The 13,450-nt window shown below is 45.8% G+C and overlaps 1 protein-coding gene across 1 annotated transcript in view; it reads right to left on the bottom strand.

The window, feature by feature from the left end:
* The window catches only part of LOC146172210 (uncharacterized), a 144,725-nt gene that overhangs the window by 59,448 nt on the left and 71,827 nt on the right, over positions 1–13,450 (bottom strand). Inside the window, exon 4 of the mRNA XM_084585979.1 lies at positions 4,125–4,302. Coding sequence (XP_084442105.1) covers positions 4,125–4,302 — 178 coding nt within the window. The remainder of the gene's footprint in view (positions 1–4,124; positions 4,303–13,450) is intronic.

The raw sequence follows: 13,450 nt of genomic DNA, 5'->3' as shown, positions 1-13,450 counted from the left end.
AGTAGCATTTGTCCCGCCCACTCCTCTAGTGTATATCTGCCTCTGCACTTACAAAGGTTATGATGCCATTCCAACTAGCTCAGCAAACAACCTTGTTAAATTACATGCATAATGACAGCTGGGCTATCTTTGTCTAGCATGGGCAATGCTGACACGAGTGTCTGCCTATCCAGCAAGGTCAGCCCGTGGCTCACTACTTGGCCCGAAATTGGGGCTGAATACCGTGGAGAAGCAGCAACGGCATAGAGGTAGAACATCATCTGCCTTGCGTACAAGAGGACAGTGGTTAAAATACAGTAAAAGCTCGTTAAATCGGACTTCTAGGGACCGTAAGATATGTCCGAATTAACCGAATGTCAGAATTATCGAGAGAACAAAAAAAAAAAAAACATGCACGATTTTATCTAAACATACCTTTATTACTTAAAGTAATCACGGATGCTTGTCTGCTTTCCCGCAGAAACCCGCGCGGATACTATTTTCCTCAGTCCTTCCAGGTGCTCAGCAGCACGCATGCCATCTGCAGTGCCCCAACAAAATTCCTCTAACACAACGAGGGCCTCTGCTGCTTCCTTCACAGTGCGAGGGGGCCGAGGCTGCTCCTCTCGTAGCCCCTCTTCCTCCTCCGAATCTTCGCCGTGCAGTACGTCCCGGACAATTTCTTCCTCAACGAGCCGGCTGTAGCAACGCCATCATCAATGCTGATGTAATCGGCGAGTGTCACCGCATCCGGCAGCACACCTCCGAAGTCCGGGCAGTCATCTGCATTGTCGTCTGGCGACACTTCTGCCACTGTGTCATTGCACGGCTCAGGCAAAACGAGCCACTGTGTTGAAAACAGTTAGCGATGACGTGCGCAGGCGTGTTCTTCCAAACGTAGGCAAGAATGTTGACCGCGCTCACAAGATCCACGTCGCACTGCTTACAGACTTCATTGCACAGTAGCATGCATTCCAGCACGCGCCTGCGGTATTTATTCTTCCCATACTGAATTATACCTTGGTCCATCGGTTGGAGGGCCGATGTAGTGTTGGGCGGCAAAAAAACAACTTCAATGTTGTTCAGTCCGGTGGCACTGTTATGTGCACTACAGTTGTCAAGGACAATTAACACCTTGCGGTTCTTCGCAGAAAACTGTCGGTCTACTTTTTGTATCCAGCCGCGAAAAATTTCCAATGTGATCCAGGCCTTTTTATTAGCCCGGTACTCAACCGGAAGAGCAGGCACGTTCTTAAAGCACCGTAGCTTTTGCGCCTTTTTTTCTTTCTAATTACACAGAAGCCTGTGTAAATGTACCTTTTAATCTGAATTACCCTGAATGGTATGATGTGCAGTACATTGCTATTACTACGATGTACAATAAATTTTTGATATGCTTTGTTTTCTTGTTTGGAACCCCAATCACAAATTTTAGGAGTAATGCTGATGCTTCCTATTTCTGAAACTGAAGGAGGTGGAAAACATCGACCAAAGAACAGCCAACCTTTTTTCTTTCGTTTAATACTCCTTTTTAATTTTCTTCTTACATACTCTTTTATGCCCTGGGGCAATAAACAACATCGTTGAAAAAGAAAATGCGACCGCACGGAGCAGAAACTTCTTTCCATCCTTATTCGTTTGGTCTGTCTCCTGCTTTCGACATGCACTATCTTGACCAGACGAGAATCATTCAGACCCTTCAATTCCTGAAACTGAAAACATTCGCAAATAAAGCTTTATATAGATACGCTGATGCTCGCGGCACCAGAAGTATTGGAGTACCAATAAATCGATTTTGATGGTTTTGCTTGTCGGGTTTCATGTGCCAAAATTACTCGGGCTATGAGAGACACCGCAGTGCAGGACATCGGAATTTCGACCACCTGGAGTTCTTTAACTTGTACTAACATCGCACAGCACACGGGCGCCTTGCATTTCGCCTCCATCGAAAAGCGGCCACCGCGGTCGGGTTGCGATCCCTCATCCTTGGGCACAACAGTCGAATTCAAATTCGACTAGCGTTTAATGAGCTAAACCATTACCTGCGACATCACTGAAAGGCCGCGTGCTGCATGAGCGGCAGGCATGCGTATGCTCAAGTACCGTGGTTCAAGACGAGTGGCGTGTACCATGCATTGCACCACGGCCAACAGCGCCACACACGCCCGGCTTGAAATGGAGGAGCAGCTTCCATCCGTTGTTGGCGTCCCCTCCCCCTTCTAGCCACCACAGAGAAGACTGACCAATGTCTGGAATGTGGCCAAATTCCCAGTGTCATCGGCTGCATTCTCATCATACTAACAGCCATTCACGAAATTTTCACATGCACTGACAATGCTTGAGTGGCTGGCAAAGCTGAGGACGCAGCCCCCCAAGACAGGTAGGCGGTTGTGCTGGCGTGGTGCCCCCCGTATGATGTCACTTGTGCGCCGCAATGGTGACAGCATCTCCTCAGTCATAGAGCTAGCGTGATTTGGAGGCTACGCATCACTATGGGTGTTGTAGACCGTGCTGTTCGAATAGCTTCCACTTTGTGAAAACAGAGAACTTATTCAATTCAAGCAAAATTTTCACTGTGCACGAGAAAGAAGACAAATGTGCGTGCAACACCATCTAGCTGCGAAAAAAGGTACTTGTGCACCAAGAAAACGCTGTGGCAGTTGTTAACAGGAAGTTTTGCACCAATATTTCAGTCTACTATTATCTAATTTGATTTACTATGTAATTATGAGATTTATTTCTTGTTTGACACCAACCCGATAGGCATATTCGGTGTAAGAAAAAGCCACATACTCGCCGCATACACGCCCGAGATTTGGTGCTCACGCTGATTGGTCGTCGCCTTTCCCACCCTCCTCCCAAAGTCGAACCCGCGGTCTCGGTGACATCAAACTGACGTCATCATGAAAGAAAACGGTTCCCAAAAGGAACCTCCCTTGGATACGGCCCCAGGCTATGTATTGTTTAGAAAGGTGCATTCGAGGTGGCATTCCACAACTGGCACCGTATTGCCGCAGCTCAGGTTGCTCTTGAATCTGCCTTGCATGTCATCTTGTGTTTTGGCAGCTGTGTGTGGCACCTAAATAACTGCTGACAATGTTTCCAGTAAAAGGTGCCTGGCTGCCTTTGCAATGCATCACAAAAGCACTAGATTTCTTTGTCCCGAGAGAACGAAGTTAAACAGTGATGTGGATTTTGCTTCCACTGAGCGCAGTTGCAATCCAAAGGACAGTAAAAAAAAAGTAATTACATTGCAAGAAGGCTATATCATCTACAAAACAATTTATATTACTCTAAATACTATGATTCCCCCCCCTCGCATATGATTTCTAGTAAACATTACAAATGTGGCATACTACGTACACTAACAATGGGTGAAAAGAAAATTTACAATATCTTGTACTCTTCAGAGTCTCTTGTGGAAATGTGAGGTTGCAGCGGTGGCCTAGTTGTACTATAGGCATGCTGAAGGTGCTGTTTTCGATCCCCAGTGCTCCGATTCAATGAGTACAAGCTTCCCATGGCCTGGTACTTGGCTTATCAATTTAATTTGCAACCAATGTTAATTACTCATATTCACTTTGCAACCAAAAATTTAATATTCATACATCCTCCGTAGCACATAGTATACAGTGCAGTTTGACCATGGAATTTCACTGATTTGCACAATACTCAAGATCAGCCATGTATCATGACAAAGATTGTACTCTAACTGGTAAAACTTGGTAGTAGCATGGCCTCTTTTTTTTCTGCTGCATCGGGACATAAAAACCCCACATAACATTTCTTTTTTTTTTTGTCTAACTCCTTTGGCCTGTCATTTTCAACAGTGCCCATGGTTTCAGGGTAGGGACATGTAATATGTAAAATCTCGAGTAATTTGTAAACCACAGTTGCTATAAGACTCGATTCACGTCACACTTTTATTGTTTCAAGTGTCCAAACTTTCTGCATATGCAAGTTTCAAACTTTCATATTCACTAGGGCTTATTTGCAAAGCATTGCAGTTGCCCCCCCCCATTCATGAGTGCACAGTCTTGTGATCTGAAGCAGTGTGGTTCTTATACCACGAACCAGTACCAATTTTTGCACTGTCACTCGACTGTCACATTGACGCACTGCTGTGACAAAGCCAGTGAACTCACCCACTGCATTTCGGTAGACAGCGAGAAAAAGTGACCGGAAGGAACCCCGCACTGGACTCGTGGGCTAGTGCATGAGTGAATTCGAGTATCATATCCTGCTGCAGCCGGAGGAATGTGTCTGTAGGCACGCCAAGCTGCTCCAGGATGGTGATCAGAGGTCTGTTTAAGGTCACTGCCCCTGGAAAGTAAAAGAAATGAAACATTCTCCAACCTTGACAAATTCCCAGTATACTTAAGGGGGGATATGGATCTTAGAGACATTGTTTTTATTTACAGATCAATTTTAATGAAACTGCACATACTTGTCCAGTTTTTCTTGCTTATTTCAAATATGCAATTATTTTTCTTGTCGGCCAATCGATTCCAGAGATATTAAGAAATTTCATGTCATTGTTTGCTCAAACAATGAAAAAAAATTACTCATCAGAAATTTATTTTTAATATAAGAGTAGATACTGCAGTGTCTGATAAATGCAACACTGGAAGCAGTTTTCAAACTGATCTAATAATATAGATTTAACAGTTCACTGAACTTAGTGCTCCCATAATGGCAGCTGGAGGTGAAAAATTAAGAGGAAAAAAAAATTTGAAGGTGAAAATAAAAACTATTCCCAGCATTGCTTGCCCCGTGCTTTCAGCTGCACACTGCAAAAAGAATTGTAGCTCTAGCTGTCCTAGGTGCCGAGAATGACTTGAGCAAGCTTTGAACATCAACGATAAACACAATTTTGAGAAAATGACAAAAAACAAACAAAACAAATTTAATGAGGGAATGTGAAAAATATGTGCAAATTTCATTTCAAAATGACTAATAAGCTCCTGGCATATATTCTGACTGGGTTTTGCCATGAATATGGTGCTTTCGTAGGGCTTTTTGCACATTCTCAGATTTTGCCCGCCTGCGTGCAGATTCCCTGCTTCTGCGCAAGTCCTTCTCTAACATGCACTTTTCGCTTTGCATGCTTGGTTTTAGACTCATCTCACTGAGTATGGCTGCTGATGAATTTGAGCTACCTGCGTTGAATTTTATTACGGCTTTGGCTACAGCAGGTTCTACAGCAAACAGCGAGGCATTGGACGCCTTAGGTGCCAGAGCCCATATCATTGAATAGAAGCTTTCATTGTTGTTCTGAGTTTTGCCGTGCAGGCATCTCTCAAGCAGCTTCTTGTCTGATAACCGCTGATAGATGGGAAGCAGGGCCTCGAAAACTTGGGGAGGCAGGTTTCTGGGATGCTTAGGCACTGGCTCAGCCCTAGACTTTGCTGAACTTTGCTTGCGCTAGGAGCTAGGCCCTGATGGGCAAAAACTGTGTTGAGACTTTGCATCAATGGATGTGATATGATATGTGGCCATTACTGCCCTGTGCATGGCATCAATGTCTCTTGTGTGTCATTAGGGCCCATCCATAATAGGAGGTCAGCCTACTGATGAGGTCTCCTGTCAGTTTGCCGATGTGCTGTACGCGCAGCTAGCGTAAAATATGGTGGCTGCAGACGTTAAGAAGCAAGTTTTTCTTTTTTTTTTTTGCGGGAGTCATTTATCCTTGCATGTATGAATCAACAAAAGCATGTGGTCAGCTGCGATCATGATTTGCCCCAAGTGCGGCGTGATAATCGAACCAGGCTTGTGCAATCAAGCCATCATGGGCACTCTGCCAAGTTCACTCCTCACCACCGCAGGAGCTATCAAAAGATAAATGCGCCGTGACGTTATTGCTGCGCAGCATTTTGGCACGCTGCCAAGAAATGAGCTGTGGATGAGACGACCAAAACGAAGTGGCGCGCGCCATCGACATGGAAACGAAAACGCTCGCAATTTCTGCTGCCGCAACACAAAAACCTTGTTTTGAGCTGCCGCGGTGGCTCGAGCAGCGAGAGGGACGCAGTTCCAACAAGTTGGAAATTTTTCGCTCTGTCGCTGCCACTCGCCGCTGAGATCGCTAATCGCTTGCATGTGAGCGAGCTGGCCTTAACGTTTTTTTTTTTTCAAAATTCTGGGCGCAAAAGTGGAGGGTGAGTTCATTATGCGACAAATACAGTATCGTTTTCTTGCGTAAGTGCCGTTACAAGCAGATTTCTGTATTAGAATTATCGATATATCGAACTATTTCACGATCCCCTTTCGAGTTCGATATATCCGAGTTCGACTGTATATCCATACACCTTTTTCTTGCTCCAAGACGAGGTATGTCTTGCTGTCACCATCACACAGCACTGTAGTGTACCGCAGTTGGTGGCGCTTGAGGGACCTGCTGAACAGTATATCAAGGTGGCCTCCACTTCCATTTCTCCTGCCTTTTTCGTTGTTTTTTTGGCATACATGGCTGGCTGCCCATGTTTCATACGAAGGGTCATCTTCCTTTAGACCCAACTTGCACCCGGCACAGAAATTACTCAACACAACATAATCAAGTATCAAGCCACTGAACAGTTCAATTACTACACCGACGCCGATGTGGGATGAATGTCCGCGTGTCATCCAGGAACCATAGTAAGAAATGGCGATGTTGCCGGGATTATCAACGTTTAGTTCGGAGTAGAGATCGCGAACCGACTGCGCGCACTCATTGGTGTGTTTCCAGGCCGCTCGATCAGCAGCAGGCATTAACTTTTTCGTGTGCAGACTCTGGTGGCTGATATTCGTCACCGAAACCACATCGTTGAAGGCCGTTTGGAGATTACCAGTTGCAAGCATGGCACGCGCAGAGAGAACGTTCACAGTGAAGGGATTCACCTTTTGAGTCCCTTCGACGCACGGCGAACTCCACGCTGGCGCAGTCTCGCTGCAATTGTCACACACAATGTGCAACTTCACAGCAAGTCCATATTCACGTTCATCATTGCGTATTTGCACACCCCCGGAGCACGATTTGCACTTCACAGACTGGAGCAAAGCTTTCAGAGAATTCAGGCACAAGGTGGTGAACGAAGTCCCGCTGTGTGGTCGGACCGCAGCGTCGTCGCTGTCGGCAAGAAGTTCTTTCTTTCTGTCTGTTGCTGCCATCGATGACAGCTTCTTAAGCTTGTCTGCAATTTTTTGCTGGTATTCTGCAGCCTTCCAAGGCTGCAGAAATGCAGTGTTGTGGTGTTCATGGCCGCTGTCAGGTTCCGCCGATGCTAGGCCTAGGCCTGGCGTGGTAGCGTCGCTGTTCCGTCACAGGATGCGTGAGGCTGGTCCATCAGGGCATCCTGGGATGCTACGGTGCGTTTTTGGAAGTTCTCACTTAACAAACGCTTCAGCTTCTTTCCAAACTGGTGTCTGGCACGAAACTTCGTCAATTCATCGTTAAACCTCTGGCCCCAACTCAAAAACAAAATGGCACTAGGGCTGCAGTTGCTGCCGCGGCCAAGCGCATCTTGCAGACAACAGAGAAAGATTCAGCCAATAGCGTAGTGCCATCGTGTCACGTGCTCCGAGCAACAATCGGGATTGCGTGTCTGACCTTTTTTTTGGCGCATTTTTTTTCTGTAACCAATGGTTGGACGAAGACGTCGGTGGCGGGAAACTGAAGTGGAAAAACTCCTCTTCCGGACGAGACTAAGATGGCCCTGGTAGCGCAGAGTCAAAAGTGCCGTTTTGGTGTCAATTTCGGCTCATATTCTGTCGATACCGATGGCGTTAATTAGCCTTACGTGAAAAATATTGAACGTAGCAGTGTGAAAGTTTGTAGACTGGTGAATAATTAGCTGCAGATTTCAAAAATAACATAAAAAAAAAGATTTTCCGTCAATTTTTCGAGCTCTAAGACCCATGTCTTTCCTTAAACCCCCAACCTCCAAGTTTCCCACAACCGGTATCATTCAGGAGCTAACTATGGCACTCCAAGATATAGTTACAGCTCCATTTAAAGGTCCACAGAAACAGTCACCAAGAAGCCACTGATAAATGTGTTCAGTGTATAGAACGAATCCTTTTGAGCATTAACCCAAAGTATAACTCTTTGGAGCAAAGCCAGCAAGTTATTATAAATTTTTAAAAACAGCGTTTTTTGAAATTTGCGGGCAGAGAGGTTGTCGCTTGGCGGTGTCGCATGGAACTATTTCCTTAAACTGTGACAGCACGGGTGAGTTGACTGGTAAGGCTTGCTAGAAGCTGCCATTCGCTACGGCCACTGTAGCCATGACGTCGTGGACACACTTCCGGTAACTGCGAAAGTCGTCAGCTCGTGCGCTGCTCGAACTCTGTGCAGGCTGTTTTCACACAGCAGCAAATTGCTGGTAAGAGCGATAGTCGTGATATAAGCAAGTTTCTGCTTAAGCCAGCTGCCGCTGGTGCATTTCAGCTCATCGGATCTGCTCGTACTAGCTCTGCAAATAATGCGTCGCCAGAGTTAATCCTATGATTATTTTACTATGGCAGGATAGGATTCACAATAAGGCAGTTTTATAAGTAGACGATTTACGACAGCGTTGATCAGTTCCAAAGCGCTGACCGCCACGGCTTCAAAGCGAAACAATGTAGACCTAGCGACGACTAGGGACAGTCACGCACGGCGCCGCCGTTCACCGTGCTCATGCGCCCCACCCCCGTGGTAATTGTGTAACGTACCTAAGCCTGCTCGCGGCATCCCGTGCTGTGTTGCAAACTCGTGTACTTTCATAACTAAGGCCGCGCATTTTGTGACGTTCTGCTCAGCAACAAGCCGCTCAAACGATACTGCAGGCAAGACAAGGCTTCAGTACACAGTCCCTGCGCTGTCGGCCGTAATCGAAGATGTCAGGTGGCACCATATTCTATACATCGATCTCTAAACGTGGTACAGTGGGCAAATAAATAACTTTGTGAAACAGATTTGCTCGTACATTTCGCGCACTTGGGTGCTGAGAAGTAGCCTCCGTGAACAGACGCTGCCATAACCTCGGTTAATGACGCAAACCGAGGTCGCCAAGCTCAGTTTGCGATAAATGTGGTCAGTGGTGTAACCATGGTTTGGTCTGCCATGTACATGGGCTAACCGTGGGTTCGCGTAACTGCGGTTACACTAACCGTCACTGCGTGAACTGGCAAACTTCCCAGGTGTGTGCGAGCAAGGACAGGTTGACGAGAGTACGCCAGCGAGCGCGTGGCAACCGTAAGTTCGTCGAAGTGACGTATTTCTGGGCAGAGCTTTGAACTTGCTTGTATTTTTTATTTTTTTATGACTCCCTTAGGCATACCAGTTGAGGGGGAAAATTGTAAGGGTCATTTTTAATCGCCGATATCTCTGGTGTTGCAGAAGCTAGATCGAAAATGTTTGTGGCAGAATGATGAGTGGCTCAATGTCTATCCGTGTTATGGCGTTGATTACCCTTCTTGGTGACCCATTTCTGTAGACCTTTAACAAACTCAAATGCCATAAACATCTAACAAAGCATCTTAGTCTCCAAAACCTATGTCCACAAGAACAACATGTATGTGTTTAGCTTCAATACAATGAAGTAAATATTGCTGTGCCTTCAACGGAATGAAACTTCGATGCTGGCTTGTACAGGCTCGTTTTACTGCACAGAGCATATATTGAAATGCGCACTATAGACTACACCCCCACTGCCCGACTGCTGGCCGATGTAGAGTGCATGGGAACAGGGAAATGTGACGACAATCGCAGCAGTATATGCACGGTGTCGTACCTTTTGGAAGCGTAGAGGCAGACATACACGAGAGAAGTGGATGGGATAAACGCTACTTGCAATTGTGTTTAGAGGAACCTTCCTGTCTGGAGACCAGTCTGCCTGTGCAGATACAACAGCATCGAGCAGTGCAACACACTTAAAGATAAGACGACTATCTATTCAAGAGGTAGATGCCACATGTGCGTGCCACTAAATAGACAATGGGAAGAGTGACCAAACCGCTAACTTCCTGTGCACATAAGCAGCACCTCTTTTTGCAGCAATGTCACTCACGTATTGCTGACACACTTTTCATCCAAGCCGTGAATAGGAAACCTGCACTGGAGTTTTCTGCGTACAGCCAGCGCCGCCTAGTGGCCGTCACGCCACTATCTAGGTAGGAAATAGCTCCATAGCCCCGTAGAGCGCCATTTTGCATTTCACTGCGGATGGGGTAAAAAAAAAAAAACATGGCCAAGAGCGGCGCTAGTGTGAAGCTGAAAAAAAAAAAGGCAGTGTTCGCCATCCGCACTGTCATCGCCATCAGCAGAATGAAGCGAGGGGAGCGAGGTCAGCCGGAAGTTGGTTCATTTCTAGCCCTACCTTCGTGCAGTGGAGTCGTCGAGCTTCGCCTCAGCATGTGTCGTCGCCATGTGCTTTTTGCATCTACGGTCACGCTTCGCCTACGTGTTTACTGTGCTGCGTGTGTGTATAGAGTGCTGTGCCTGCGCATCTTGACGCTGAGTGCTGCTGCGATAGCGACACCAGCAAAGCAGCCAAAGTATAAAGCGAAGGACCTGTCCACAAAAGTGCAAATATTGAAGGCAATCAAGGAGGGTGTTTCACGCCAAGACGTGATGAACAAGTATGGAGTGAAGAGGACAACCTTGGCCACGTATATAAAAAATGAAAAGAGCATCTTGGAGGCGTTCAACAGTGAAAGCTTCAATGCTAAAAGGAAAAGACTGCGGACAGCGGCTTGCTGATTGCATCACCATCGATGATGGCGTCGCAGTCGCCGGACAGCTGACTGAGGACGACATAATTCAGGAAGTTAAAAGTACCAACAACGACGATTCATCAGAAGATGATTGTGAACAGCTGCCCCCGCCGTCGAAGCGCACGGTTAAAGAAGCTGCAGAAGCGCTGTCCGTTCGGGAAGAATTCTGCGAACAGATTACCAATGGTGCGCATGCCTCGGAGCATCTGGCAGCGGTTAGCGCTAATGTCGCTGGTCAAATTCGCCCGAAAAAACAGATGGTGATAACTAACTTGTTTACCAAATAAAGGTATGTCATTCAGGGGCTCATTTCGTTTTTCTTTTTTTCTTTTCATTCGATAATTCGATAGTCGGATTAGACAATTTTTCACGGTCCCGTCGATGTCGAATTAACGAGCTTTTACTGTATAAAGTTCTGTTTATTCGCTTTTATCATTTGCACAACCTGATGAGAACGTGTTGTGAAGGGCATCTTTAGAACTGGGCGTGATTGGGGCCATTGCAAGATGAACTGCAACTTAAACAACGGGCGAATGTAGTGGAATCCTGATATCCATATTGTGGTCATATAGCTGACAAGCTGGGAGAGTTAACCTATCCGAATACGCAGTAATTTTTCGGAATTACAAAAAGTTGGGTAATGCCCTAACCGGCATGCTTTCAGACTTCTTCCTGCATTAAACCAGCGCGACTCACCTAGTGACCCTTCAATTTTTCAATGGTTCAGTAAATTAGCTGCAAATGGAAACAATTACAGAATTAATTTGTTCGTTGTTTGCTTTGAATAAAAGAGTACTGCTTCACAGAAAGCGCTTTTTCTTTTTAAGTTGGATATTTTAGACTGCTGGCTGACGTATCACCGAAAAAAAAAAATCGTGCAATATTTGTTTTAGCACACGTACAAATCAATAGGTAGACATTCTTCATTCTTAATCCAGAAATACTTGCCTATTGTAAATATCACGCTGTACAATCATGCTGCTTCACAATGAATTATTTATGTAAGGCACCTATGCTGCTAACTGACCATGATTGCTCGAATCTTTTATTTAGGCACAAAATAGTATAGATACGCCGATCTCTAGTCGCAGTCGGCGCACAGGGTGGTTGGGGGGAAGGGTGAGAAGGGCAGAAGGGGAGTATACATCAACGTATAATCACACACATCACACCTTTAAATGGTGCCTGCTGCAATTTTCATTTTGTGCTAGGAACAAAGCATAGCAACTTTGTTACTTCAAGAACGGACTGGTATTTTTTTTTTGTATTATAATCAGCGATAATCACCTTCGATGCTGTTCATTCTTGACTTTTAAGATAGAGCGCGCGGGTTTAGACTAAAGGGATTTAAGGTATGGCATCTTTCCACCACGGTCTCACATTGTAGAGCACCGATTTCCGCCCAACATTTATCAACAGGACAATTGCGGCCACTTAACTATTTACAGTGCTAGCAGTGTGAGAATTTTAGATGCATGCTTCACAGTGGACCTCGGTGTCATTCGCTTGCAACTGCTACCGTTCGTTATTGTGAACAAGTAAGTGTCGAAACGAGACTCCCGATTTTTGTTCCTGCAGATGAGTTCAATAATGTCGCCCTAAAAGCGGCGCATTATATTTCGCGACACAGGAGGCATCATTTTAGTCTACAAGTTTTTCATCATGAAGCTAGTTGAATCATCACTCTTCTTCGAAAAGATAGTAGGTAAGTACTGCACGTGTTCAATGCGCTTAACGCACACAGTATTCTCAAATTCTACCGAATGCTAATATGGTAGGGAGGTCATTCCATTTTGCTTTGATATATTTACCCTCTACTAGCGATGCCTCATCGCAGGTGAATATTAACTGCTAGAAAGTGTGCACGTAATTCACGGTGCACACATACTCTACTTTGCAAGCGCCCCACAGCAAAAAAAAAGAAGGAAGAACTGAACCCACGAGAACCGTTTCAAACCTGCGCATAGTGACGATACAGCTTCGATAATGCAGCAGCAGTGTGACTCTTGGCAGGAGGCCGCTAAAATGGTCAGATTGTGCCTTTAAGCCAACCAAAAAGGAAACTCCAAGTTCTTCAGAACATTAAATCTGCGATAAAAGCATTATGCAGGAAATAGAAAGCTCACAATCCGCCGATGGGTGCTGCCACGGCACGAGGAGTGCCGTGCTCCGTCCTACTATACGCTTGCTCATTTTGAAACCAGGAGGCGCTGAGTGTCAGATTTTAGAAGCGCCCCCTGGGCAGCACAGGTTCCCTATAAGCTAGGCTTCCAATATTTCTCTTTTTGCCTCGTCCTACTATAGCAATTTTGTGCAGTGCAGGGGAGCAACCTAAGCACATTTCACAGTGCAGTGACAAGTTTGAGCCACTGCCTGCTGGCAAGGAACGTTCATGCTCCTGAGGCGTTCATTAATACATCGGCCAGACTGGCCGATAGCTCAGTGGTATCGGGTAGAAGACACCTGTGCGGTAGGCAACATATACTCTTTGATGCCGTTTTTCGCAATCATCTCGGTGGCGTGGCCCTTCTACAAGCCTGTACAGCTGTGAGAGCTTGCATGGCACAGAAAACTACACGTCATACTTCGAGGCAATCCTCTTAAGATTATGCGATATTCTGCTGGTAGGGCATAACCTCATACTTATTATTTTTCCCTAGCTGATGTTCCGACGTGCCAGGATCAGAATAAAGGCAATTGGTTTTCTTTAAAAGCGATTCTGCTACCACCTGCA

This window comes from Amblyomma maculatum, unplaced genomic scaffold (genome assembly GCF_055883805.1).
Source record: "Amblyomma maculatum isolate TAMU_Amacu unplaced genomic scaffold, ASM5588380v1 scaffold_13, whole genome shotgun sequence".
NCBI classification, from domain to species: Eukaryota; Metazoa; Arthropoda; class Arachnida; order Ixodida; family Ixodidae; genus Amblyomma; species Amblyomma maculatum.
The sequence above is the reverse complement of the archived record's forward strand: the minus strand, read 5'-3'. Positions and strand labels throughout refer to the sequence as shown.